The following is a 27,120-nucleotide window of genomic DNA, read 5'->3' as shown; positions in this document are numbered from 1 at the left end:
ATAAATAAAATATTCAATTTTTTCTTGTTATAATTACATTCCATTCAAAGAAAATCAATGTTTTCAACAAATCATTGCTTTTGAAAGTGAGACAAGTCCACAAGACATACCAAAACCATGATTTTTTTCCACCTTACACAGATAACCATTATTACATAATAAATTTACATGAAATAAGACCAAAAAAATATTAAAATAAGTCTATTACTGTTTGTGAATATTTTTAAACCCATTCAAATGAAAACCTTTAAATATCTAGCAATAACATAAAATGAACTTGCCCCACTTTCAAAATCAACAGCTCAATTAATGTAAGGTAATTACTACAAAACCGNAGACCAAAAAAATATTAAAATAAGTCTATTACTGTTTGTGAATATTTTTAAACCCATTCAAATGGAAACCTTTAAATATCTAGCAATAACATAAAATGAACTTGCCCCACTTTCAAAATCAACAGCTCAATTAATGTAAGGTAATTACTACAAAACCGACCTTTGGAGTCTGTCCTTTAACTTTACCAGCACGAGCAAGAGAACCATGAACTTTGCCTGGAATGGAAAACAAATTTTGCTGTAGATATTAAGAATATTGAGCAAAAACATAAATATACATTTGTTATTAATTTTAAAAAAAATCACATGCAGCTAGATTCTTTTCACAACATGGAATTATACATACTTAAACCAGTTAAGCATTAAAATAAATACTATATTTATAATTTTGTTATCAGCAATCAAATAATTATAAAAACTAAATTATACTCCAATTTACAACTTTCTTTGTATTCTTAGTCTATTGTAAATTTGTTTAATTTCTTTCTATTCTATTTGGAATTACTAACAGATTAGTATTTTAATTAATTACAAAATAATAATAAACAGACAATACACATTAAAAATCAAGAAAGAGAGAATTAAATTTTTCATCTGGTCACAAAACAACATGCAACTGATTGGAGCTTTGTGATCAGTTGCATGATATGTGAAACAAAGTTAATACTACTCATGAAATAAAACATTAATAATTAATTCAAAAACATATTCCAATAACATCCTGTATTCCTAAGTTATAAAAATACTTTCAATAAAAATTCCAAGAAATAATTCTATCATCATATTTTACAAAAATTTAAAACTTCATACTGTTAAACTTCTAAAACTAACTTACTTACCTCCCCTTAATCTTATAGAAATGTCAACAGTAGCACCATTCATAAGAAAATCAGAAATATTATCATCTTCATGAAGAGGTTTACCACCATAATAGAATAACTGTTCTTCTTGTGGTAAATTCTCAGTGATTTCAATAAAGTTCTATTTAAATTTAAAACATTTATGAATAATTGAAGTAACTGAAACATTACTATTAAAATATATTATATATTATTAAAAAATATACCTTTAGAAAAGATATCTTTTCATTTTCAGGAACTTCAATGGAATAAAGTTGATCACTTTGTAAAAAGAGTTGCATCTTGCTAAACTGAAATTTATAAAATATTAAAATTTATCTTCAAAAATTATTCACTATAATAATAATTATTATTACTATACAATTTCAGCAATGAGATGACAATTCTATAAAATCAATTTATTCAAATTACAATTACTAATTTATATAGAAACATTCACACAATTTTAGATCTATGTATTTAGTTAATGTCTTTTAAACTACTTAGTTAATGTCTTTTAAACTAATTATAGTTAATACTATTCATATAATCATAAAACATTTATCAAACCTGTAAATCAAAAGTTGACTTTAAAAAATTAATTGTCATGAAAGACAATTGGAATGTATTTTTTCCAAACTTAAACTGCTACTATTAAGATCAAATAATAAATTTTACTATCCAAAATTTAACATGTTTAGTAGAAGCTTATAACAGAAATAGTATTGGATTATGACCTGTATACTTTGACAGCCATAGCATTGAAACAATCTTCTAAAACTATAAGGACCAATCTGAAGACAACGCGGATGGTTAAATCTTTCCTGGCAACGAATCAGTTAAATCTATTGGTTGCTGATAAAGAAAAACATTTTGTTCTACCAGGGCTGTAGAGTCGGAGTTGTGTAGTTTTGATGTTTTAGCTGGAGTCGGAGTAACCTTAGTATTAATTTTGCCTCCTGTAACTTAGATTTAGTTATTCAATAAATGCTTTGTTATTTTGTTAAACCTGTCTCCTGTCTTTGGAAGGATGCCTGCCAGCTTATCGATGTTCTCCCCACTCATTTAGGCCTCCTAGCCATCCAACAACTCTGAGATCGGGCTTTACTAGCCCGTGCAGATTAAATGGTCATTTGGGGATTAACCCAGTGGCCCACTGCCAATCTCACATATGCAATTAATAAACTTCAACTAGTACAAAATCATTTTATTCAATCCATTCATAATTTACACTTCAGAGAATTGGTGTTGGAATACTATAGAATTGATAAAATTGATAGAATATGCAATATTTATATAAAACAAGTTTTGGTGGAGAGCCACAAATTTATAAATGGATATAAAGATAATAGTTGTCTAGGAGGAAATAAAATAAGTGAATACTGTAATGTTTCAAATCAGAATACTTGAAGGACTTATGAATACACTTTTCCAGTTGTCAGACTCACGATAGGAAAATCTTCGCCAATTTTTCAAATTATTTTATATTGGAATGAGTTCAGTAACGACTTAAGAGAAGTGTCGAGTTATAAAGTCTACAAAAACGTAAATCTGTTTGTTAAATTATTAGTTAACAGCAATAACTATAATTTATTTTTTGTTTTCAATTGTTTGTAGATACTTGAAAAAGGCCTAATGGCAACAGTGTCTTTTTCAAATAAATAAAAATTAATAAAAACAAAAAAACTTGTCAACACAAAAAACATTTTCATTTTTTATCTGTTGCATCGAATGGGTTTAATAATTTTTTTAACAAAAAAATCCTATTTTATCTTTTTTTAAAAAAATAAACCTTACTAAAATAGTACTATATATATACTTACTGTATAGTTTTGTCCTACTATATTCAGAATCTTCCAAAGATTTTCTTCTGTAAAAAAAAAAAAGATATGTATGAATGATAAGAATATTTTTATTTAAAAAAATACCTAAATAAATTTTTTTAAATGAATCTTAAGTTAATTTAAATTTTAGAATTTAATTTTGACTTAAATGTTAAAACAACAAGGAGCAATCTTAAAAAAAAAAAAAAACTACAATTTGGAATTAATGTAGGATAACAATAATTTTCAAAAATTCTATTCCATCATAAAATATTGACATTACAAATAACCAAACTACATGTATAATTATTATTCTGAATTTTGCAGTTTGTGTTTTACTAAATAATTCTCTAGCTTGGGCAGACCAAACAAGAAAATAGTTAAGTAAATTTTCTGTTACTGGTTTTGTTGTGGATTTTAAAGAATTAAAAGCTATGGGCTTTTTTTCTTCAGTAACACATCACACAAGGAACATTTGATATTGATTTTATTGGAGGAAATGCATTTTGGATCTTAATGACCCCTCTTCAGTACTTTACAAAAAACAGATAGACAAGGATTACATGATACATAATAATACATATAATATTTTAACAAAATTTTTTTATAAGTTACATGGTTGATTGTTGGTTACAAATCTATATACAGTAATACCCCAAACTTACGCGATAAGTGGGATCGAGCGATAACCGCGTAAGTCGGGGTATAATTTTGCAATTTGTGTAAAACCAAATCGGATGCATGTAAGATAATAAATGTTCTTGTTAATCTTATCTCGTCTTTTGATTCATTCATGGTTAGAAGAAATCACCACAGAGTCTCTCAAGTCTCCGTAGATATAACAAACACAGAAATAAACAGCACATAATAAATTGTAGCTATGTGTCAATTCCACAAGGCACATCTGAACATGTAAGCTAAACAATAGTGTGGAGGGCGAGTAATCAACAGTTGCGTGGCACTCAAACAAAAGACAAATCAACGAGATTTGAAAATCGCGTAACTATGGGTTCATGTAAGTCAGGGTAGCATAAGTTGAGTTATTACTGTATATATATAATCAAAATGGGTTGATGATGATGATGATAATAATAATAATAATAATAATAATGTGCAGAGCCCAAATAGTTAGGAGTTGAAGGTTGAAATGTTATACACAGTTAGGGTATGTCATGAGAACATACACTAAGAAGGGATTTTTCAAAATTCCCCACAGGGAAGAGGGACAGGATTAAGGCTTCCCGTGAAGAGCTTCGCTTTTATTATACAAGGGCTATTTTTTAAATAAGGTCCGTTTGCAAATGAGAGTGAGAATAACGTGTGATTGCGACAGTGTGTGCGCGCATCTGCTCCGAGCTGCAAATGGCTCAGCACACAGACAGATGATATGGCTGCATAGGATGTCTAAGCATGCTTTGCATGCATTTAAACAACATTTGCAGCCACATCATCTGTCTGTGTGCCGAGCCGTGAAAGTTTATAATGTTTAAGAAAATTGAGTCACTCACCAACTATGAGATACGATCTGTTATTCGATTCTTGAGTGCAAGAAACTTTGCGGAAATTCACAGTCAGATTTGTGAAGTTTAGGATGATAATGCTATGAGTGAATGTAAAGTTCAAAAGTGGGTGAGAATGTTCAAGGACAGGCAGGTTAATGTGCATGATGAGCCACACCTTGGCCGACCTTCTCTGATTTCTACAGATGTGGATAACAAAGTTCGAGAGGACCGATGATTCACAATTTCAATGTTATCAATTAAATTTCCACAGGTTTCAGATCAGTTTCGGAGAAAATGAATTATCAAAAATTGTGTTCTCTGTGGGTTCCAAGACTGTTTTCTGACGATTACAAAACAAAAAGATTGCGCAGTGCTTTATCGTTTCTGACTCAATATGATCAGGAAGGAGATGAATTGTTGGACCACATTGTTACAGGAGATGAGACTTGGGTGTCTCACATGACTCCTGAGTCTAAGTAACAGTCAATGGAATGGCAACACACATCTTCGCCAACCAAAGTGAAAGCCAAACAGTCCATTTCAGCACAAAAAATTATGGCAACTGTCTTTTGGGACAGGAAAGGGATTTTGTTAGTGGATTTTATGCTGAGAGGCACAACAATCAATTCTGATGTATTTGGGGGACCTTGAGAAAATTCCAGCATGCCAAACAAGCAGCATGGTCTAATGTCTTCTGATGTGATGTTGCTCCATGACAATGCAAGGCCACATGTTTCTGCACAAACACAAGATCTAATCAGTTCTTTTGGATGGGAACAACTGGATCATCCACCTTACAGTCCAGACCTTGCACCCAGTAATTTTCACTTGTTTCGATACTGGTGGTCAACAATTCAACAACGATGAAGAAGTGAAAACTGCAGTCATGGATTCGGCTTTTTCACAAGCAGCAGATTTCTTTAAAGTCAGAATTAAAAAAATTGTTGAGTGGTATGACAAATGTATGAACAAAAATGGAAATTATGTAGAAAAGTAGAAAAAAGTATGTAGAATATAGGAAAAAATATATTTTAATGATATTTACAGTATTTTTCTTCTTATTAAAAAACGGACCTTATTTAAAAAATAGCCTTCGTACTATTTTAGATGCAGTTTTTTACCTTTTTGATTGCGTTTTAATAGGGTATGTCACAAGAATGTACACTAAAAAAGGGTTTTTCGAAATTCCCTCTGCAGGGAAGTGTTAAGTAAGAATGAAAGTGTTAAGAGAAAGCAACATGCAAGATTTACAGACACAGATATGGGTTTTTTGCATAATTGTGGGAAACTGAACATATTTTTAGACCCATCTAAAAATTTTCTAATTAGTCTGGAAACAGGAGGACCTAATTTTTGCATTCTGTGAAAATGGGTAAGATTGGCTATACCGTAATAATCTTAATCTTTGCTATTGTTACTTTTGCCCGAGCAATGCCAGCCTTATCTGCTACTTGAAATAATATTAAAGAAAATATTGGGTAATTGACTGGGTAAAATATGTTTAGAAGGTATGTTTAGAATATGTTTAATTGTTGTGTTTTGGTGAAGTTAAGCTGAACTGAGGCTTTATTAGCATTTTTTTTTTTTTTTTTTTTTTTTTTTTTTTTTTTTTTTTTTTTTTTTTTTTTTTTTTTTTTTTTTTTTTTTTTTTTTTTTTTTTTTTTTTTTTTTTTTTTTTTTTTTTTTTTTTTTTTTTTTTTTTTTTTTTTTTTTTTTTTTTTTTTTTTTTTTTTTTTTTTTTTTTTTTTTTTTTTTTTTTTTTTTTTTTTTTTTTTTTTTTTTTTTTTTTTTTTTTTTTTTTTTTTTTTTTTTTTTTTTTTTTTTTTTTTTTTTTTTTTTTTTTTTTTTTTTTTTTTTTTTTTTTTTTTTTTTTTTTTTTTTTTTTTTTTTTTTTTTTTTTTTTTTTTTTTTTTTTTTTTTTTTTTTTTTTTTTTTTTTTTTTTTTTTTTTTTTTTTTTTTTTTTTTTTTTTTTTTTTTTTTTTTTTTTTTTTTTTTTTTTTTTTTTTTTTTTTTTTTTTTTTTTTTTTTTTTTTTTTTTTTTTTTTTTTTTTTTTTTTTTTTTTTTTTTTTTTTTTTTTTTTTTTTTTTTTTTTTTTTTTTTTTTTTTTTTTTTTTTTTTTTTTTTTTTTTTTTTTTTTTTTTTTTTTTTTTTTTTTTTTTTTTTTTTTTTTTTTTTTTTTTTTTTTTTTTTTTTTTTTTTTTTTTTTTTTTTTTTTTTTTTTTTTTTTTTTTTTTTTTTTTTTTTTTTTTTTTTTTTTTTTTTTTTTTTTTTTTTTTTTTTTTTTTTTTTTTTTTTTTTTTTTTTTTTTTTTTTTTTTTTTTTTTTTTTTTTTTTTTTTTTTTTTTTTTTTTTTTTTTTTTTTTTTTTTTTTTTTTTTTTTTTTTTTTTTTTTTTTTTTTTTTTTTTTTTTTTTTTTTTTTTTTTTTTTTTTTTTTTTTTTTTTTTTTTTTTTTTTTTTTTTTTTTTTTTTTTTTTTTTTTTTTTTTTTTTTTTTTTTTTTTTTTTTTTTTTTTTTTTTTTTTTTTTTTTTTTTTTTTTTTTTTTTTTTTTTTTTTTTTTTTTTTTTTTTTTTTTTTTTTTTTTTTTTTTTTTTTTTTTTTTTTTTTTTTTTTTTTTTTTTTTTTTTTTTTTTTTTTTTTTTTTTTTTTTTTTTTTTTTTTTTTTTTTTTTTTTTTTTTTTTTTTTTTTTTTTTTTTTTTTTTTTTTTTTTTTTTTTTTTTTTTTTTTTTTTTTTTTTTTTTTTTTTTTTTTTTTTTTTTTTTTTTTTTTTTTTTTTTTTTTTTTTTTTTTTTTTTTTTTTTTTTTTTTTTTTTTTTTTTTTTTTTTTTTTTTTTTTTTTTTTTTTTTTTTTTTTTTTTTTTTTTTTTTTTTTTTTTTTTTTTTTTTTTTTTTTTTTTTTTTTTTTTTTTTTTTTTTTTTTTTTTTTTTTTTTTTTTTTTTTTTTTTTTTTTTTTTTTTTTTTTTTTTTTTTTTTTTTTTTTTTTTTTTTTTTTTTTTTTTTTTTTTTTTTTTTTTTTTTTTTTTTTTTTTTTTTTTTTTTTTTTTTTTTTTTTTTTTTTTTTTTTTTTTTTTTTTTTTTTTTTTTTTTTTTTTTTTTTTTTTTTTTTTTTTTTTTTTTTTTTTTTTTTTTTTTTTTTTTTTTTTTTTTTTTTTTTTTTTTTTTTTTTTTTTTTTTTTTTTTTTTTTTTTTTTTTTTTTTTTTTTTTTTTTTTTTTTTTTTTTTTTTTTTTTTTTTTTTTTTTTTTTTTTTTTTTTTTTTTTTTTTTTTTTNTTTGACTTTACGAACATACCCATTATTAAAGACGTCGATACAAAAATGAAAATTTGTGAATTGGCAAAGAAGTTTGATCTACCGGAATTGTCGGTCAGAACAATTATAAAAGGCAAAGAAAAAATTCTCGAAACTGTGAAAAATGCTCAATCTTTAAATTCAAGCATCATTCGTAAACGTCACAGTATTATCACTGAGATGGAAACAATGTTAAAATTATGGCGTAATAATACCCTGTAATATGTATAAATTATGGCGTAATAATACCCTTTACACCTAGTCTCCCCCCCTGTATTGAGTATCTCCCCTGGTCATTCATAAAACAAGATAAAATAAATAAATTGACTGGCCACCTTGCAGATATGCACAAATTAGTTGTTTCAATAAAAATGTTACATAATTAGATTAAATTTCTAACATTTATGTTGTGGCCACATGTCTTAACCAGTGAGTATCTCTTAACTTAGAATGACCTATAGAAAAATCACAGAAAAGGTAAGTTATAATTTCAAGAGAGCATTACCTATTGGAGTCCTTAGAAGACCTCATTTAGTATATTAAAGGTTAATATATTCAATATTTAACTGACTTTAGATATTCCAACTGCATTAAAAAGTGTAATTTTAGGATTAAATCCATTTGTTAAGGCTATGATTCCAATTAAAGATGTCTGTAAACAAAATCCTCCTATATGAATAATTTGATAATTTGTTATTTTTATTCTTTTGTAGTATATTAAAGGTAAGCTCAATTTATATAAAATCAAATGAGAATAAATATAAACATTTTGATAAATTATCAAAAATGTTTGCTCAGACTATTTGCAGTAGTGCATGTTGCAAGTTGACTGCTTGCAACATGTACTACCACAAATATCTGTTTAACTGCATAAATATATATGAAATCTCAAACATGGCATTGAAATGATGGTAGATCATGCTAAATATATAGTACCATCTAGTTATAAGTTTTTTTTTTTTTTTTTAAATTATGAATCACTATTTGAATGCCATTATGTTATATTAATATGTGATTACAAATATAGTGGGTGATCAATTAACTAACATAATTAGTTCCAAGACCATGTTTGCTACCCAAATTGTTTGTTAACCGGAGTATATTCTATCCCCCTTTGGGATGACACATTTAATAATAGGTTAGTGTATGTGGGATCAACCAAGCGCTCCCTTTGTAAACGTCTCCAGGAGCATAAGTATGATATAGATAATAATAAGCACACCATCACCCTTTCAACTGTAGCCACAGAACCTGAAATAAAGGTTGATCTACAGAATGCCCGTCTAATTAGGCTATCACACCGTGTAGACCAACTAAGGATTATGGAGACCTTAGAAATTTATAAAGCGGGATTAAACAACACATGTATTAACTCCAAAGACACAGTCAACATCTCTAGTGCATAGAAATTTTGCTATGAAGGAACAACCCATAATTGGATGTAATATGGATTTATTACAAGCGCAAATTACGCAAGCTTTGATGTCATCGAAGCAAGAGTGTGGTGTTCTATATTTTTGACATTAACGTTGACGTTCTAGGATTTGAATCGCATTTATTCGGTTCCTATTCGATTTTGTACTGTTTGAATTTATTATAACAGTGGCCTGAAGAAGACCCTGGTAGGGTTGAAAACGTTTGCCAAGAAGAATAACACTGGAAATTGAAAGGTTTTTATTCAAGTGGAGAGAATTATATTACCTCTGGTATTAGAAGTGAAGTTTATTAATTATTATTATTCCTCATGTGTACAGTACAGCTTATAAACAAGAGATTAAAAATTGTGTTGCCATTTCCTGTTTAGCGAAAACAAGCTTCTGTAGATCTAATTATTTTATGTTGTTAAATAAGACATTTCTTCACATTTATTTTCACATTTTTTTTTACATACTATGTCCTCACAAGCAAATAAGCTTCGAACATTACTGCGGATGGACAAAAAGACAAGTCCAATATGAGTTTTCATGTGACTTGTCTTTTTTGGGTAGCATAGTGGCAGTGTTTTATTTTTTTAATTGTTAATATTATGGACAGTTTCTTCATGTGCTCATGTTTGCTACACTTCAAATATCAAAATACCACCAAATTTTACAATAAATATGAAAAAATAAAACTTTTACTTAACAACCATGCAGAGACTATTTCACTAAATGGAAAATGGCGTCACAATTTTTAATCTCATTTTATAAGCTTTAAACATGAGGAATAACAACAGTAATAATAATGCTAATGATGCAGTAAAATAATGTTACACACAAAAAAAAATAAAAAAATAAACTTAACTTCCAAAGGTTCAAAACTTCATCGTCTAGTTCAAGTGCCTAATGTCTCCTCATCCACTCAGCTATCACTGCTTACAGATGTGAAACTTTCAAAGACTTAGGGTCAAGTTATAAACTCTAACGTAACCGTATCCATAAATGTTTGCACACTGGATATCTATAGCAATAGTTATAAACTACTGTAAGGCCTTTTCCGTAACAAACTTTTTTACGGTTTATGAAGCAGTCCATCATGAGCATGTGCAAAATCATCAATAGTTATTTCCAGATCTAATACTATAATTATTTATTCATTTTATTATTTTTATATTTTTTTTACGACCAAAGTAATTCTTATCTTAAAATTTTATATTATTCAGAAGCAGCACTGTCGGTCAAAAGTTATGTTTCAATCAATTTGTCAAAGTTTTCGTGGGTTGCTTCCAGCACAACTTCCAATTGAATTTTTTCAACTGCGACTTAGCACATGCACAGTTGGTCAATTCTCCATATCCCTACCGCAAAAAGTTTGATTGATCCAAACTTTTCTTACGGAATATGGTACAGCCATACAGATACAATAGAGAGTTTATAACCACACTATATAGATACGGTTATGTTATGGAGTTTATAACTCCATAACATAACCGTATATATATAGTGTGGTTAATATATATATATAGTATATAACCCTTATAAGCTAAACAGTAAATTTTCAGAGATCCATTTTTGGGAAATGCTTTAGAAATGGATCCTATTATTTCGACAAGGAGCTGTTTCTGTTTAAGACTGTGTGTTCACCAAGTTTCATTTGAACTGGAGACCCGAATGTCTGACCCTCTCCTTGTAGTTACAAAGAGAGGGCCAGGCATTTGGGTCTCCAATTCAAAGATGTCAAACTGATAAGACTACCAGCACACACATTAATTAGCAAGTAAAACTGTGACGATATATAATTTGAAATGGAGGAAAAAAATTTAACACTAGCAAATGGTTGGTAATATTTTAAAATTTTCCAGAGCAACTCCTGCAAAGTATAAAAAAAGTGTGTTCGTTCTACATATTTGACAAATATTCAAATAATTAAATAAAAACGTTTTTTAAATTTAATATTAAAAAATCCATACCCTAATTCTAATTACTTCAATAATGTAAATAGCAAGACGATGGTTTGAAATCATTAAAAATACGGAAAACACTGAAGATTAAAAAAGCAACAATTTACAATTATTATTCATAGATTAATTTTAATATTTTATTCAAATTTCTCGTATATTCATTTAATGAAGTTAATCTAAGCATTATTCTTTTATTTCTCGATATAAAAAACCTTGCAAGTAATTTGGCTTTGGCAGTGTGGAAGTCAAATTAGGCTTAGACATATATGTTGAAATTTTTTATAACGAAAAATGAAAGAACAAATTTAATGCTATATATTAATATATATTTATAATATATTTCGCTTTACCTTATTAATCGTTGATTTTATATTTATAGAACAATATGGCGCTTATAGAACTTTACTTCAACACGTGAAGAGACCGAACAACTATGGAGACTGAAGCGAGTCAACGTTGCCAGCTGTTTTTAGTTTTTGTAACAAAAATTTTCTAAAAAGTAGCCCAAAATAGCCTGCTCAGAAAACGACTCACTATTTTGATAAATAACCTAATTTGATGATAAAATCACGAAACACACCTTTCGTGCTTTTCCATCAATAACTTAAATCAAAGAACAAACGTTTTCGGCACAATTTACGATCCTAGAAATTCCCAAATGGCCGAGCGGTCAAGGTGGCAGCCTACGATTCTGGGGGACCAGGGTCTGAATCCGAATGGGTTTCGGGGAGTGGACCGTTCGGATATGTCGCACTCCGTTCCTCAGCACCCGGCCGCCCCATTGTGGGCCTGACCGAATCCATAATTGGCTTGCAAAAAGAGGCCCTCTTAGTGCCCATAGGGCGGAAAGAGTTAAAAATAAAAGGGCATAGAAATTGATCCGAAAATAAGGATCACAAGACTGAAAATATGTATAAAATGAAATTCACTGGTATGTCGAGAACATATACAAAGAATCATGCAATAAATAATCTCGCTAAGACGGGCTTTAAAAACGAATTTTCCGAAATTATATAAACTTAAAAATTAAAATAAAATTAACTATAAAGTTAATAATTAATTTCAATTGAAAATTAATTATGTAATATTCTTAATAACTACTAATTTGTTTGATGCTTAGTCTGAAACCGTGTCTTCTTTTATTTGTTTTCTTTGTCACAGCTAGGTGCCACAAGATATTTCTGAATAAAGAGTGATGTCAAAGATGCCCAGTGTTTATCTATGCACTTAGTTGTCCAAAAGACTTATCAAACCACAGTTATTTAAGAAAGCTGAATAAAAGATTTCTTTATTAATACCTAGCATCTCAACCTCTTATATATCGCCGTTCCGAGGAGACGCGACATTTCCAGAGTTATAATTAAACATTCAATTTTCACGGTTCCTTTTTCAGAAAAGCTTGAGAAGTGGGTCCTATTATTTGAACAAGGAGCGGTGTTTAGGGCTATATGCTTAACAAGTTTCGTTCAAATCGTAGATCTGAACGTCTAACTCTGTCCTTGTTAGTACTCACACAATGGAAAGAATAAAAAAGAAAAACCACAAACAAAATATAAAGATCAGAGACATTTTGTATATCCATATGCAGTGTTTTAACTACAGTAACCTCATCCCAGAAATGTCGGATGTCGTCCCTCCCATTCGATTGTTCCATTATGGACCAGTCAAATTGACGATGAGCCCAGAAAAAGAGGCCACAGGAAGGAAAGCGTAAAAAACTGATAATAAGATATTTATTTACAAAACTTTGAATTGGAACAAATAATCTGGATTGTTGAAAACAATATAACTCTTACCATATACAGTATTTTTCTCAGAAGACAATAAAATTTTGTCGCAAATATATGTATTATAAGCAATACGGAGCTCCAAATTTCGGCATGATCTTTATTGCAAGAGATTTATTACAATTGAGAACGATTAAGGATAAATGTTATTTTATCTTTAATTATATTCATACTAATGACGACATTTTAAAACATTAGGATAATAATTCAATCGCATGTTGAACAATTATAGAATAATTCACTCTGAATACGTTACGAACACTTATCGGTATTAGAAAATATAAATAACTTACATTGTTTCACACTTCAGTTATCTGAATTATATAAAATCAACACACATCTAGCCATATACGCTAAGAACATAAATGCGTAGGATACCAAACGCAATATTATTCGGAAGTTAGATTAGATACACGCTGTTTTATCTGTAATTGGGAATATTTCGTGTGGTTAAAATATATTAATAAATAGTTAAACACAAAAATAGGAAGTTATTACATCGTCATTAACATTTAAAAATTTATTGCATAAATTAAAATTGATTATAAAATATTTTTATATAGTGTTTTTTTCTTTTCTGAAAGAGAAATTATCATGTGATCACCGTTATGTTATGACAGGATCGAATTGGGTGGATATAAATAGTCGACAACTTCTCCATTTAGGAAGAAAGTTTTAAGTTTTATCTTTGGTAAATATTCATTAATATTCGACATTTTGTTACATAATGTTATAGAGATATGGGAATATAATGGAATTTGACCTTTCGTTAAATTTTCCAGAAAGTTATGTAATATTAATTAAATACCAATTTTTCTATGCGAAAGTATTTCATTTCGATAGAAAATTTAAATATTACTTATATAATTCTATGTTTTCAATAAAATTTAATAGTTTTNTTTAAACTACTTATAGTTAATACTATTCATATAATCATAAAACATTTATCAAACCTGTAAATCAAAAGTTGACTTAAAAAAATTAATTGTCATGAAAGACAATTGGAATGTATTTTTTTTCAAACTTAAACTGCTACTATTAAGATCAAATAATAAATTTTACTATCCAAAATTTAACATGTTTAGTAGAAGCTTATAACAGAAATAGTATTGGATTATGACCTGTATACTTTGACAGCCATAGCATTGAAACAATCTTCTAAAACTACAAGGACCAATCTGAAGACAACGCGGATGGTTAAATCTTTCCTGGCAACAAATCAGTTAAATCTATTGGTTGCTGATAAAGAAAAACATTTTGTTCTACCAGGGACGTGAAGTCGGAGTCGTGGAGTTTTGATGTTTTAGCCGGAGTCAGAGTGAGATGGTAAGGAAAGGTCTGTAGATTTTTACGTGACTTCCACAGCCCTGGCAGGGCTGTTGAGTCAGAATCGGAGTCGTGGAGTTTTGGTGTTGGAGTCGAAGTCGGATGATAAGGAAAAGTCGGAGTCGGTAGATTTTTACGCAACTACACAGCCCTGTGTTCTACGCAAAAACCAGGATTTCCTAGATAGAGCCAAAGAGTTTCTTGAACATTCCAAATCCATCATACTAAAACAAGACCCTATTTCCACTGTGTTAAGAAAAGCACGCAAAGTTATAGCTTTGCCTGGAATAGTGGAATCATTGGGTGGTCCTCTCAACCCTCCAAAGAATGTCACCTGCCCTAGATTATTTTTTGAGGTAAAAATGCATGAATCTTCCTGGCCACTAAGACTATTAGTCAATAAAAGATCCCATCCCACGTACCATCTCGAGGCTGCGCTAGCAAAGCATATCACTTCTTTGATTCCGCCTTCTGAATTTGTAACACCTGCCTCCATTGAAGCTAAAGTTACCATCTTACAAAAATTAGGAAACCCCCCCTCTAATTCCTACTGACTTTACAAAGTATGTCATTTTATTTCCACTTGTTCTGCATTTTGAGGCAGTCATGCTGGCAAATACCCTATTCTTCAATTCTAGTCACCCAATATAACATGTTCTACACTTGCGAGAAGCTCTTTTTCTTGTCACTCATAATAATTATTTCCAATTTAATGGAAAAAAATATAAACAAATGCAAGGCGTACCAATGGTTCTCCACTATATCCTGTTTTAGCTGAACTGATTATGAGGAATATAGAATATCGAGTTTTTAATGCCCCTTTAACTATCCAGTATACTCTCATGTATATAAGTTACGTCGACAATGTGTTAATTGCATGGGACGGCTCCAATGAGGGTTTACAACAATTCACGCAAATGTTAGCCTCCATTTATCCTTCAATTAATTTTACCATTGAACAGCATAAAAACAATAGAATCTTCTATTCCTGGATCTAGACATATGTATGTCTCCGGAGCTTACATTTATAGTACATCATAGAAATAATAAAGCATCGCAAATCATACCTGCTACTGCTTACCAGCCATCAACTACAAAAATTCTGCTATTTCTTCTCTAATATGGAGGGCATACATTCTTCCTTCTACTCAGTCACTAGTGGAAGATGAGTTATCTATCATTTATAATGCCATGTTAAATGCTGGTTATTCATGCTCTAAATTTACATTTCTTCAAAACCATGTTAAGAATAAATTATTTCCGCAATCTTTTCTTTCTAATAAGAAAAACCTAAGAATAGCACATTCCCCAATACCCTATTTAGGTCCCATTTCTTTAAAAGTTGCACATATATTGGATTATGCTAAAAACATTCAAAAATAACAATATTAGAATATATAAGCAACAACAACAGCTTTATTTAGAACAACATTAGATGGAACAGTATCAACAAAAACCACTGATACATGTGTGAAAAGATATCACGTAATCTTGCCTTTTGCAAGAGTTAATAGAGGAGCTAGAAGAAGAAATGTGTCAAGAGATATTTGACGCTAAGTTAGCAATGTTCAATATTCATTGCAAAGACATCATTGGTATTACAACAGATGGAATTACAGTAATAAAGAAATTTGGTTATTTATTACTTTTAAAATTTATTAATTATTATTAATTCATCAGATGTACTGTGTTCATGAATACAACTGCCATTGTCAAAGTTCTTTATGGAAAATTTATCTTTCCAGAAGTTGAGTAGGAAGATATCATGGATTCTGCAAATGATATTTTGGATGAAGAAATTGCCAATATTAATTTCATAGATGTGCTGTTGTATGTTTTATCTTGACTAATTACTTAATAGCAGATTTAGAAAATAGTAAAAAAATGTTTAAAAAGATCAGTCAGAAAAGTGTTTTGCAGGTTTTCTAATATGCGTTTTTTTTGTGCTTCAGTCCATAATGGTATCAAATTTTGTGTATTTATTGGAAAACAAATAAAAAATCAAAACCTTGTTTATTCTCTTTTGCACACAATGCCAAATACATTTCTGCATAATCTGATTACAGTTGGCTCATCGATAAAATGAATTTTGCCACTGACCTGACAAAATGCCATTCTCACAATGTTAATTTTCATGCATTAAAGCAAACAAAAGTTTTACCAGAATTCGTTAAGCCAAACTTAACTTACTTTCACTAAGAAATAAACCTATTTCCAATAATAACTACTTTTTAATTTTTCAATGTGAACAATAAAAAGTGGTAGTGTAGTAGATATTCCATTTTGAGTAAATAGATTTTCTCTTCCTATTAAGCAAAGATTGGTTCAACCTATGAGTGTAAAACTGTGAGAACCCAGAGTTCAAATTAAACTAAATAATAATATAACTTTATCAGCAGTGGTATTTGTCAACTTTTACACCTGGGAGCATGTTCTTCTACATGTTTTCAGTGTCAAAAGAGACACTTTACCATGACCTTCTGACATGCTGTCCCGATTTTACCAATTTAATATGACAACTAAGGGCCAGCTAAGTCAGTCATCACCAGTTCCTCAACCAAGCCAATCATTTTACTCTATTGTTGGATACATCGTCTTTGTTCTATTAACAGATACTTCAGCAATTTCCTCTTGCCTATGGCCATATTATCTACTGTTGACCTCCAGAATAAGAACTATTGTCGAGAACTTTCCTCTTACTGACCCAACTAGCAAGCATTAGTTCTCTAGAACTCCTCTACAAGGAGTTCTAGGGGAATCCCTAGAACTAGTTCTAAGTTAGATCCCCTAGAACTCCTTGTAGAGGAGTTCTAAGGATCTAATGCTTGCTAGTTGGGTCAGTAAGAGGAAAGTTCTCGACAATAGTTCTTATTCCGGAGGTCAATGGTAGATAATATGGCCATAGGCGAGAGGAAATTGCTGAAGTATCTGTTAATGGAACAAAGACGATGTATCCGACATTACTGTACGCAGGAAAAAAGGCACTTGTGCTGATTAGGGGGTACAGCTATTTGAGAGGTTTTCTTCCATAAATTAATCAAATCTAGACTAATTTCACTCGAATATTTCCAAAATACATACAATTTGTTGGAAATGATCAATATAAAATATGCTATGAACAAAAAATTGTTGGAATACTTATCGAGTGTACCCGTTCAAAGACGCCATTGCCCAAGCTTGTTTTCATCGTGGAGCGTCACATTGGACGGCGGACGCGTATGAAGTGTGTCACGTGACATTTTTCGGGGCTATTTTGTTCACTTGACCACTCATCTCTGACGTGTTCCTCATAACTTATTCTTTTTGTGAAGAATTTGCTGAACTTTACAGATATCACACGATAGATCATAATATACTATAGATTTTTATTGTAATTAGAAATGACTAATTATTATTATTGACTATATGAAGCAACAAAGGAAAAACTGCTCGCTAATGACAATAATGCTATCATCATATATACAATAATACAATAGGGAAAAGGAAGAAGGCCGTACTCGTAGGTGTAGCCTTTAATGAAAGGAAAATACGAAGGGAGAGAATGAGAGAAAGATTTGTAGCAGAGACCAAGAGGGTGAAAATGTTGAAGAGTGGAAAGGGAAGGGGAAATTGTGTGCCGCATGGGAAATTTATTAAAATAGAACAAGTTACAAAATATAAAATTCTGAATACAAAATACATAGATACATATTAATAACTGATGCTAAACATAAGATAGGCGGCAGGTAATGGAATACACCAAAAAGTAATTTGATTACATAATTGTTAATTAGAATACAGAAAAATACATACAGAGGTAAACTTAGACATATACAAGAGATTATGATAAACGTTGTGGATACATTAAAACCAAAACACGATATAACTACTCAGTAAAGAAGGAATATTAGTAGATGGATATAAACAGAATACAAATACAGCGCAAAACAGAAGTTAACAACATTGCAGATAACAGTATTAAATAGTAGACACACAAACACCAAACCATTGTATACAGAGCACCACTTTGAGTTGATAAGGAGAGTGATGGAACCTAATCCAATATTTTAATGTTCTTTGCGAAGTCCCTAAGAGCTTTGAGAGTGTTTTTGTAACTCATCATATATACAGTAATACCCCAACTTGCACGATTTTCAAATCTCGTTGATTCGTTTTTTGTTTGAGCACCACGCAACCCTTGATTACTCACTCCCCCCACACTATTGTTCAGCTTACATGTTTGGATGTGTCACGCAGAATCCACACATAGCTACAATTTATTTTGTGTTATTTATTTCTGTGTTTGTTATATCTATGGAGACTTGAGAGACTCTACTACGTCATCCAAACGAAGTAGAACTAATTCTTCTGCATCAAACAAGAAAAGAAAAACTTTATCTTTGGAATGTAAAGTTAACATTGGGTATGTTCGTAAAGTTAAACGAGTTAAGCGAGAATGACGTCATCGTTATTTCTATTTCGTTAGACTTTTCGAACAATTCATTACTAACGTGTTTAACTCATTTGACTTTACGAACATACCCATTATTAAAGACGTCGATACAAAAATGAAAATTTGTGAATTGGCAAAGAAGTTTGATCTACCGGAATTGTCGGTCAGAACAATTATAAAAGGCAAAGAAAAAATTCTCGAAACTGTGAAAAATGCTCAATCTTTAAATTCAAGCATCATTCGTAAACGTCACAGTATTATCACTGAGATGGAAACAATGTTAAAATTATGGCGTAATAATACCCTGTAATATGTATAAATTATGGCGTAATAATACCCTTTACACCTAGTCTCCCCCCCTATCTTGAGTATCTCCCCTGGTCATTCATAAAACAAGATAAAATAAATAAATTGACTGGCCACCTTGCAGATATGCACAAATTAGTTGTTTCAATAAAAATGTTACATAATTAGATTAAATTTCTAACATTTATGTTGTGGCCACATGTCTTAACCAGTGAGTATCTCTTAACTTAGAATGACCTATAGAAAAATCACAGAAAAGGTAAGTTATAATTTCAAGAGAGCATTACCTATTGGAGTCCTTAGAAGACCTCATTTAGTATATTAAAGGTTAATATATTCAATATTTAACTGACTTTAGATATTCCAACTGCATTAAAAAGTGTAATTTTAGGATTAAATCCATTTGTTAAGGCTATGATTCCAATTAAAGATGTCTGTAAACAAAATCCTCCTATATGAATAATTTGATAATTTGTTATTTTTATTCTTTTGTAGTATATTAAAGGTAAGCTCAATTTATATAAAATCAAATGAGAATAAATATAAACATTTTGATAAATTATCAAAAATGTTTGCTCAGACTATTTGCAGTAGTGCATGTTGCAAGTTGACTGCTTGCAACATGTACTACCACAAATATCTGTTTAACTGCATAAATATATATGAAATCTCAAACATGGCATTGAAATGATGGTAGATCATGCTAAATATATAGTACCATCTAGTTATAAGTTTTTTTTTTTTTTTTTAAATTATGAATCACTATTTGAATGCCATTATGTTATATTAATATGTGATTACAAATATAGTGGGTGATCAATTAACTAACATAATTAGTTCCAAGACCATGTTTGCTACCCAAATTGTTTGTTAACCGGAGTATATTCTATCCCCCTTTGGGATGACACATTTAATAATAGGTTAGTGTATGTGGGATCAACCAAGCGCTCCCTTTGTAAACGTCTCCAGGAGCATAAGTATGATATAGATAATAATAAGCACACCATCACCCTTTCAACTGTAGCCACAGAACCTGAAATAAAGGTTGATCTACAGAATGCCCGTCTAATTAGGCTATCACACCGTGTAGACCAACTAAGGATTATGGAGANGAAAGTTTAAATGTAAAATATAATTTTAAAAAAATGATTAATAAATCTTTTAATACTTATCCTTGAATTATTAAGTTTTAGATAATTTGTGTATATACAAATTGTCTAAAAGTAACTTTTACTCAAAGATATTAGCCTATTTGATTCTGTGTAAATGATATTGCAAATTTTACAACATTTAATTTAAATATGAAGTTCATAAATAATACTTCTGAAAATGCACAATGACAAAGTTATCCAGACTTATTTAGTGTAATGAGCTTAATTACATAAGTTAATAAATAAGATTATTTAAATGTTTGAGTGATATTAATAATAAGTATTCTAATGCCATATTTTGAATAATAAAATGAAAAAAAATTCACTCATAAGTGAGTTAATGTTTTATAGTGAATGGTGAAAACATCTATCAAATTCTAATGTGTTAAAGTTTTTTTGAGGGTTTATTAAGTTTGAAAGTGTATTTTCCTTTATTATTTATGATGTACTGTACATTATAATTTTAAAAAATAAAATCATAATTTTACATTATTATCTTAAAAATTCAAATATTAACCTACTTGAGTAGCCTATTAAATGTTATATTTCAGTTCTACCCTACCAGTAATCTACTGTTTTGGGGGTTGACTTATACAGTAGATACAAATCTAAATCAGAAAACTTTTACATCTTATATTTACATTACCTCATACAAGAAAAGATGCTATTGCAACTTCAGGTTTTTTGGCCAAATTGAATTTTTTGTCTCATCTTCATACTGGGATGATTATATTGTCAATGTTGATGTTAAAGGTATTAATAAAATAATCTTATTATTGAATAATTTTAGAGAATTAAAACAGAAGTAATAATTGAATACAATGACAAATAGAAGTAATTGAATTAATTATATTAAATTTGCAAAAATAGTTGTGAAGATATAATATTTTAAGTTTAGAAAATTAAAATTGATAGACAAAATTTTCATTCTGTTTTGAATACAAAAACATAATAAAAGTATGAAATTGTGACAATTTTAAATATTATATAGTAATGTACATACGTATGTATTTTGACAAAAGTTTGTGTTGTGTTTGATTGGATATTTTAATTTCTCAATATTGAGTTCATTGAATTTTAGAATAGTAAATTAAATTATTGTTTTATTAGCTACTTGATTTCTTAAATACAGTGGCGTAGCGAACATAACTGGTGCCCGGAGCATGACAATTTATTGGCACCCCTCCAGAAACAAATCTTGTTTGTTTTGATCATTTAGCACCCCTCTGAGTGGTGCCTGTGGCATGATAGACTCCCTTGCTCCCCTCGCTACTCTAGTGCTTAAATATATATACTGGCATATAATTTTATCATATAAAAGTTTTGAACTATGCTAAGGCTTTATCTTCAGATATAAGCTATTTCTAGAAGTTTTAAATTAGAACAACAAAAAACATCCAAATTTAAAAGATTAATTTTAAAAGTATTTTGTAATTAGTTGAGATGATTTTTTTTCATCAGCAAACATCTGTTTTTAAATAAATGTCTTTAGAGTTCATTGGTATATTTTACAGAGGATTCATTATTATTATAATTATTGTAATAGTCATTTATAATTTGATTAGTATCATCTACTGAAATGTGTCCTCATGACAATTTTATATTTCCATTATCAAAAAAAGTTGAAAATTCAATATTGTTTCAATTTAAATTACAGAATAGTAAATTAAAGATTGAAGATTTAACAAAATAATTGCATGAAAGAATCAGATCTCAAATGATCATGTATTGTTACTTATATAGATAAAAGTTTAAAAATTTTATTAAGAAACTATTAGTGTATATTAGTGTATTATTAAATAAAACAATATGTTCTAAGAATACCTTAATGGATATAAAATATACATATAATGACATAAAATTGACTAAATAATAAATATTTGAAGACATTTAAAAAAGTATTTTATAATTATTTGAACATTTGTTCTTCTTTTACAAGATAGTATATTATATTAATGAAATAATAAAATTAGTACTACTCCATGTCCGAAATGCATTCTGAAAATAAAATAGTGTTTTTCTAAATCTAATTTTATGTCCTATGGTGGTGTAATAAGTCTAGAGGTAAAGTAAAGCCAATCTTAGTGCTCACAAGCCATCCAATAATAAAATTAGAAAACTGTGAAAAAAAAAAACAAGTTTACAAAATACAAAGGATATGTGGAGTTTATATTCAAAATGTGTTAAGTCATACTCCTGGAAAAAAAGCATTTATATAATTTTGTATATAGTACTCTAAATCAGAGATGTCCAAACTACGGCCCGCGGGCCAGATCCAGCCCGGCATGAGATTTTATCCGGCCCGCGAAGGTTTTTGAAAAATACTGATTTTTCGCACGAACCCATTTGATTTTCAAAAATGTATATAGAAAATTGAAAAAAATGCGAAAATCATATTTGATGAAAAAAATTTTTATAATTTTAAAAAATAAAATCATAATTTTACATTATTATCTTAAAAATTCAAATATTAACCTACTTGAGTAGCCTATTAAATGTTATATTTCAGTTCTACCCTACCAGTAATCTACTGTTTTGGGGGTTGACTTATACAGTAGATACAAATCTAAATCAGAAAACTTTTACATCTTATATTTACATTACCTCATACAAGAAAAGATGCTATTGCAACTTCAGGTTTTTTGGCCAAATTGAATTNTCAGGATTGCCTTTTGTTGTCTTCTGCTCTGTTCTGCATGACTCATTTGTATATTGGTATGTGTAAATTCATATTTAATGTATTACAAACTAATTATTTTGAAGTTTAATATTATTTTTTAAGGTTTAAAACAAGAATTTCAAAAATGATTTTTGATATTGATATGAATTGAAAGGAAATTTGGCTGTTTGAAAATTCATTTGACTGCAATGTTGTCGACGTTTGAAGTCAGTTTCAAATGAAAATTATTGATATTCAAGCTAACGATCAAATCAAGGATAAATACAAGTAGGAAACTTGGTCAATTTTTACAAATTTTTGAATGCAATTTTTACAAATTTAAAGCAATTTGTTGTAAATTTATTTCTGTTTGAGACTACCTATCTATATGTGTGAACAAACTTTTCCAGGATGAAGTATTTGAAATCAAAGTACAGGGCAAATTTATCGGATGATCATTTGCAATCATTGCTTATAATTGGTGTTTTAGATTTTAATCCCAACTTTAAATATAAAAAAATTCTTCAGCAAAAAACACCGTTCCATCATTCCCATTAAAAGTTGCAAGAAATAATTTTCTAATTATGTATAATTTAGCCATGTTTGTTTAGTATTGGTGTATCTGTAATTAACTGTAAAAAAAAATAAATTCAATGCTGCTTTAGTCATAATGAGATTTTTTAATGCACAAATTTATGTGGCCCACTGCAAAGTACTTAAATTCCAATCTGGCCCTTGTGGCAAAAAGTTTGGACACCCCTACTCTAAATGATATTTACAAACTTCAAAAATCTTTTAATATGCAGTCTTTTTATTAAATTTTCTAACGCTTTCAGTCAGTTGATTGACTTCTTTAGGAAAAATAAAAAAATTCTGATTTATAAATGATATCTATTAGAATATGCTTTTCACATCTAAACCTGTTTTCTTGCTTTTAAAACATTGTCAGAAAACTTATGTCCCAAACAAAATGTGCTATGTGACAAAAAGTGATTTAATTAAAATGTACTATGTAATTATAGTCACTTCAAAACATAATATCTGAATAAAACACATATACATGATGACCATAACAATCATCTTTAGTTCCTATTAATTAATTAACAGGAACCTAATTAATCAATATTAAAATTTAAACTAATATATATTAACCACTTACTTTGACTCAGCTTCTTTAGCAATATACTAGACACATCCAACACACCTTATTCGCTGAGAACATATATTTATTAAACAAAACAAACGTTTTCAACCCGAGTCGAAAGACGTTAACCTGGAGATGGCCCGTAAATCGGGTTGAAAACGTTTGTTTTGTTTAATAAATATATGTTCTCAGCGAATAAGGTGTGTTGGATGTGTCTAGTACATTACTAATATAATTTTAATTCATTTTTAATTAATTGAGTAATTTAACAAAAATATAGTACTAGGACTGGTATCGAAGGTTTTCTAAATAGGCATATTATTAATTATTTTTATAATTTGCAAAATTTTAATAGTTCTGGCAGGACCTTTATGGCAGGAAGATATTTTTATATCAAAAAGTTCCTGCCAAAATGATAGTAAGTTAGATGTGTTATTTATTGCATTTTGCAAGATGAATACTAAGGAAGATTACTTGGCAATTGAAAATTTGTGAAAGCAAAAGAACATAGGAAATGTTTATCAAACCCAGAAAGCTGAAAGTTTAATAAGATGAAAGATAAAGAAATATTGGTTCTGTGGTCATCCTGCTTGCTATAAGTATTGTCAAAAAGTCTTGCACTGTAACTTGATATTCTCATAAATATCAAGTTACAAGGTAAAAGAAACCAGATATAATCCTTTTCTTTTATTGCTAACTTTTTAAAATTTGAAGTATTGTGAAAATGAACTGAAACTGAAGTTATTAGTTTAATACTGTCATTTCAGCCTTTGAAGTGTGAATTTGGTTTTTTGTTTGGTGTATAAAAATAAAAAAATGTAAGTGTATAAAAAATACTTATTTTTAATTAGTTGTTTATTCTCATTATAACAAAACATGCTATGCATTGCTATGTTAAGTTCATTATAACAAAACATGCTATGTATTGTTATAATGAGTAAAACTTGGCATCATATTTATTTATAAATTCATCTATCTATGAATTCTGCTTGTTTAGGCTTCTACTAAATATTTCATTTTGGTAGAAGAACATACAGAACATAACTAGAATTAAATTGGAAAGACATTTTTAACACCGGAGTAGATAAATTAACCCAACTTCACTGCCTGTAACTGGTGTGCTTCTTCTCCAGTGAAAGCAGAGGATTTTGCAAACATTTTCAAATCTAATGTGGTTCTTCTTCAGGCACTATGGGATTCTCTATTCAAATTTGAATTTCCAGTTGAGAATTAACCATTGGTTTGGAAAATCTTTCTGGAATGTTGTCATGTGTGACCAATGGTGTCATTATGGACCTGCGCATTATCACTATGGTGTTACTTTAGAGTTTTATTGAGGAAGGCCTCCCATACTGTTGATAGCATCATTTCTTGTTTGAAGTTAATGCAGTGCTGATTCCTGAGGGTGTTAAGGTATATGTATATGGCCTCTAGCCGTTCGAAATGTTCTGTGCAGAATGTGGTGTGAATAATTCTGGCTAGAGAGAATAGAGGCTCTATTTCTGGGTCAGAGGAGTATACCACTAGGGCGGTGTTGTTTCTATGATGTAGGGTGTCTGCTTTGTGTTCCTTGATCCTAGTTTCTAAGTTGCATTTAGTGGATCCAATGTAAATTATTTCGCTGTTATCTCTATGGTTGATGATGGGCGGTGCGCTACAATATTCGATTGGCTTAAGAACAGAAAAGATGCTCCAGATACCAACAGACTTCCAGGGGTACACTCCGTGCCCATCATTGACACCATTGGTCACATGTGACAACGTTCCAGAAAGATTTTCCAAACCAACTGTTAATTCTCGACTGGAAATTCAAATTCGAATAGAGAATTTTATAGTGTCTGAAGAAGAACCACATTAGGTTCAAAAACAAATTTGCAAAAAAAAAAACACATTTGCAAAGTCTTCTGCTTTCATTGGAGAAGAAACACACCAGTTACAGGCAGTGAAGTTGGGTTAATAACTACAATTATGCTCTGTATGAAATAAATACAACCTCACTATAAACTGGAACTGTAGAGTTGCAAATCACACCTAAATTCAAACTTTCCAGCAAATAAAAGTCATAAATTATAAAGATTGAATGTTTTCGGCCACTAAATTTATTGGCCTTCTTCAGGAAATAAACTGAAAAAAACCGTTCTATAANCATTTGCAAAGTCTTCTGCTTTCATTGGAGAAGAAACACACCAGTTACAGGCAGTGAAGTTGGGTTAATAACTACAATTATGCTCTGTATGAAATAAATACAACCTCACTATAAACTGGAACTGTAGAGTTGCAAATCACACCTAAATTCAAACTTTCCAACAAATAAAAGTCATAAATTATAAAGATTGAATGTTTTCGGCCACTAAATTTATTGGCCTTCTTCAGGAAATAAACTGAAAAAAACCGTTCTATAAATAGAACATAGCTGCCTTTTGTATTTCCTGAGAAAGCCAATAAATCTAGTGGCCGAAAACGTTCAATCTTTATAATTTATGACTTATTTGCTGGAAAGTTTGAATTTAGGTGTGATTTGTGGCTCTGTATGATGTTAGTTTATATTAAAGAATGCTCAAAAGGAACTGGAAAGGTTTTAAAAGTACGGGAAATTAAATATTTGGTAGCCTTAAATGCTATGTATTTACAGTACCTTAATTGATATGTGCTATGTGATGCATAAAATTCAGAATAAAATTCAAAATATCAAAAAAGGATTTCTGAAATTTAGCAAAGCACGATATAAACATAGATAATATGGCAACTTCATTTTTAAAAATAACATGGCCAGTAAAGCATAAATAAAAATTTTGGTTTTTCAAAAATTACATAGCTGTCACATAGCACATTTTGAATGCCGCCTCCACATATTGAAGATAAAAAAAAACATCTATAACAGGGGTGGCCAAGCTTCTTGATAGTCCGAGCCATTTTTCAAAATTTGAAATTTTTCGCAAGCCGCAATTAAATACGTGTTTAATAAATATATGTTCTCAGCGAATAAGGTGTGNTCTTTCATATTTGTTGTTAGTAATTTAAAAGACATTTTGAAACACATACGGAACAATAATAATTTTTTAAAATATAATAACACAAAAATGAAAAGGGAACTCGGGTACATTTATCGAGAGCCACAAATAATCATTCAAAGAGCCGCATGCGAC

General features: G+C 28.7%; 2 protein-coding genes across 5 annotated transcripts in view; one reads left to right on the top strand and one right to left on the bottom strand.

Moving 5' to 3' along the window:
• Positions 1-421: 421 nt before the first annotated feature.
• On the bottom strand, positions 422-13,373 carry LOC111613930. Of its 3 annotated transcripts, none has more exons than XM_023355279.1 (4): positions 13,250-13,373; positions 1,402-1,485; positions 1,175-1,316; positions 422-551 (listed from the first exon to the last, which is right to left on the bottom strand). In XM_023355279.1, the coding sequence occupies exons 2-4, from the start codon at positions 1,474-1,476 to the stop codon at positions 466-468; spliced, it is 303 nt and encodes a 100-aa protein (XP_023211047.1). In that variant the 5' UTR covers positions 1,477-1,485; positions 13,250-13,373; the 3' UTR covers positions 422-465. The 3 variants fall into 3 exon arrangements, with proteins under 3 accessions (XP_023211047.1, XP_023211046.1, XP_023211048.1); XM_023355278.1 differs by lacking the exon at positions 13,250-13,373 and adding an exon at positions 11,520-11,676; XM_023355280.1 differs by lacking the exon at positions 13,250-13,373 and adding an exon at positions 2,998-3,042.
• A 168-nt stretch (positions 13,374-13,541) lies between these two features.
• Positions 13,542-27,120, top strand: part of LOC111613927 (guanine nucleotide exchange protein smcr8a-like) — a 42,038-nt gene continuing 28,459 nt past the window's right edge. The window contains exon 1 of one of the 2 annotated variants that reach the window (XM_023355274.1): positions 13,542-13,647. Coding sequence is in view for 1 of the 2 variants with exons in the window: in XM_023355273.1 (XP_023211041.1) it covers positions 23,069-23,118 (50 nt within the window). In the remaining variant the exon portion in view is untranslated. Of the gene's footprint in view, positions 13,648-23,024; positions 23,119-27,120 lie in introns of those variants that run through there. The other variant, XM_023355273.1, reaches the window with a different exon arrangement.

The sequence above is a fragment of the Centruroides sculpturatus genome, unplaced genomic scaffold, assembly GCF_000671375.1.
Source record: "Centruroides sculpturatus isolate CEXI.00-Female unplaced genomic scaffold, Cexi_2.0 scaffold1919, whole genome shotgun sequence".
In the NCBI taxonomy this organism is placed as follows: Eukaryota; Metazoa; Arthropoda; class Arachnida; order Scorpiones; family Buthidae; genus Centruroides; species Centruroides sculpturatus.
This window is presented reverse-complemented; position numbering and strand designations above follow the sequence as displayed.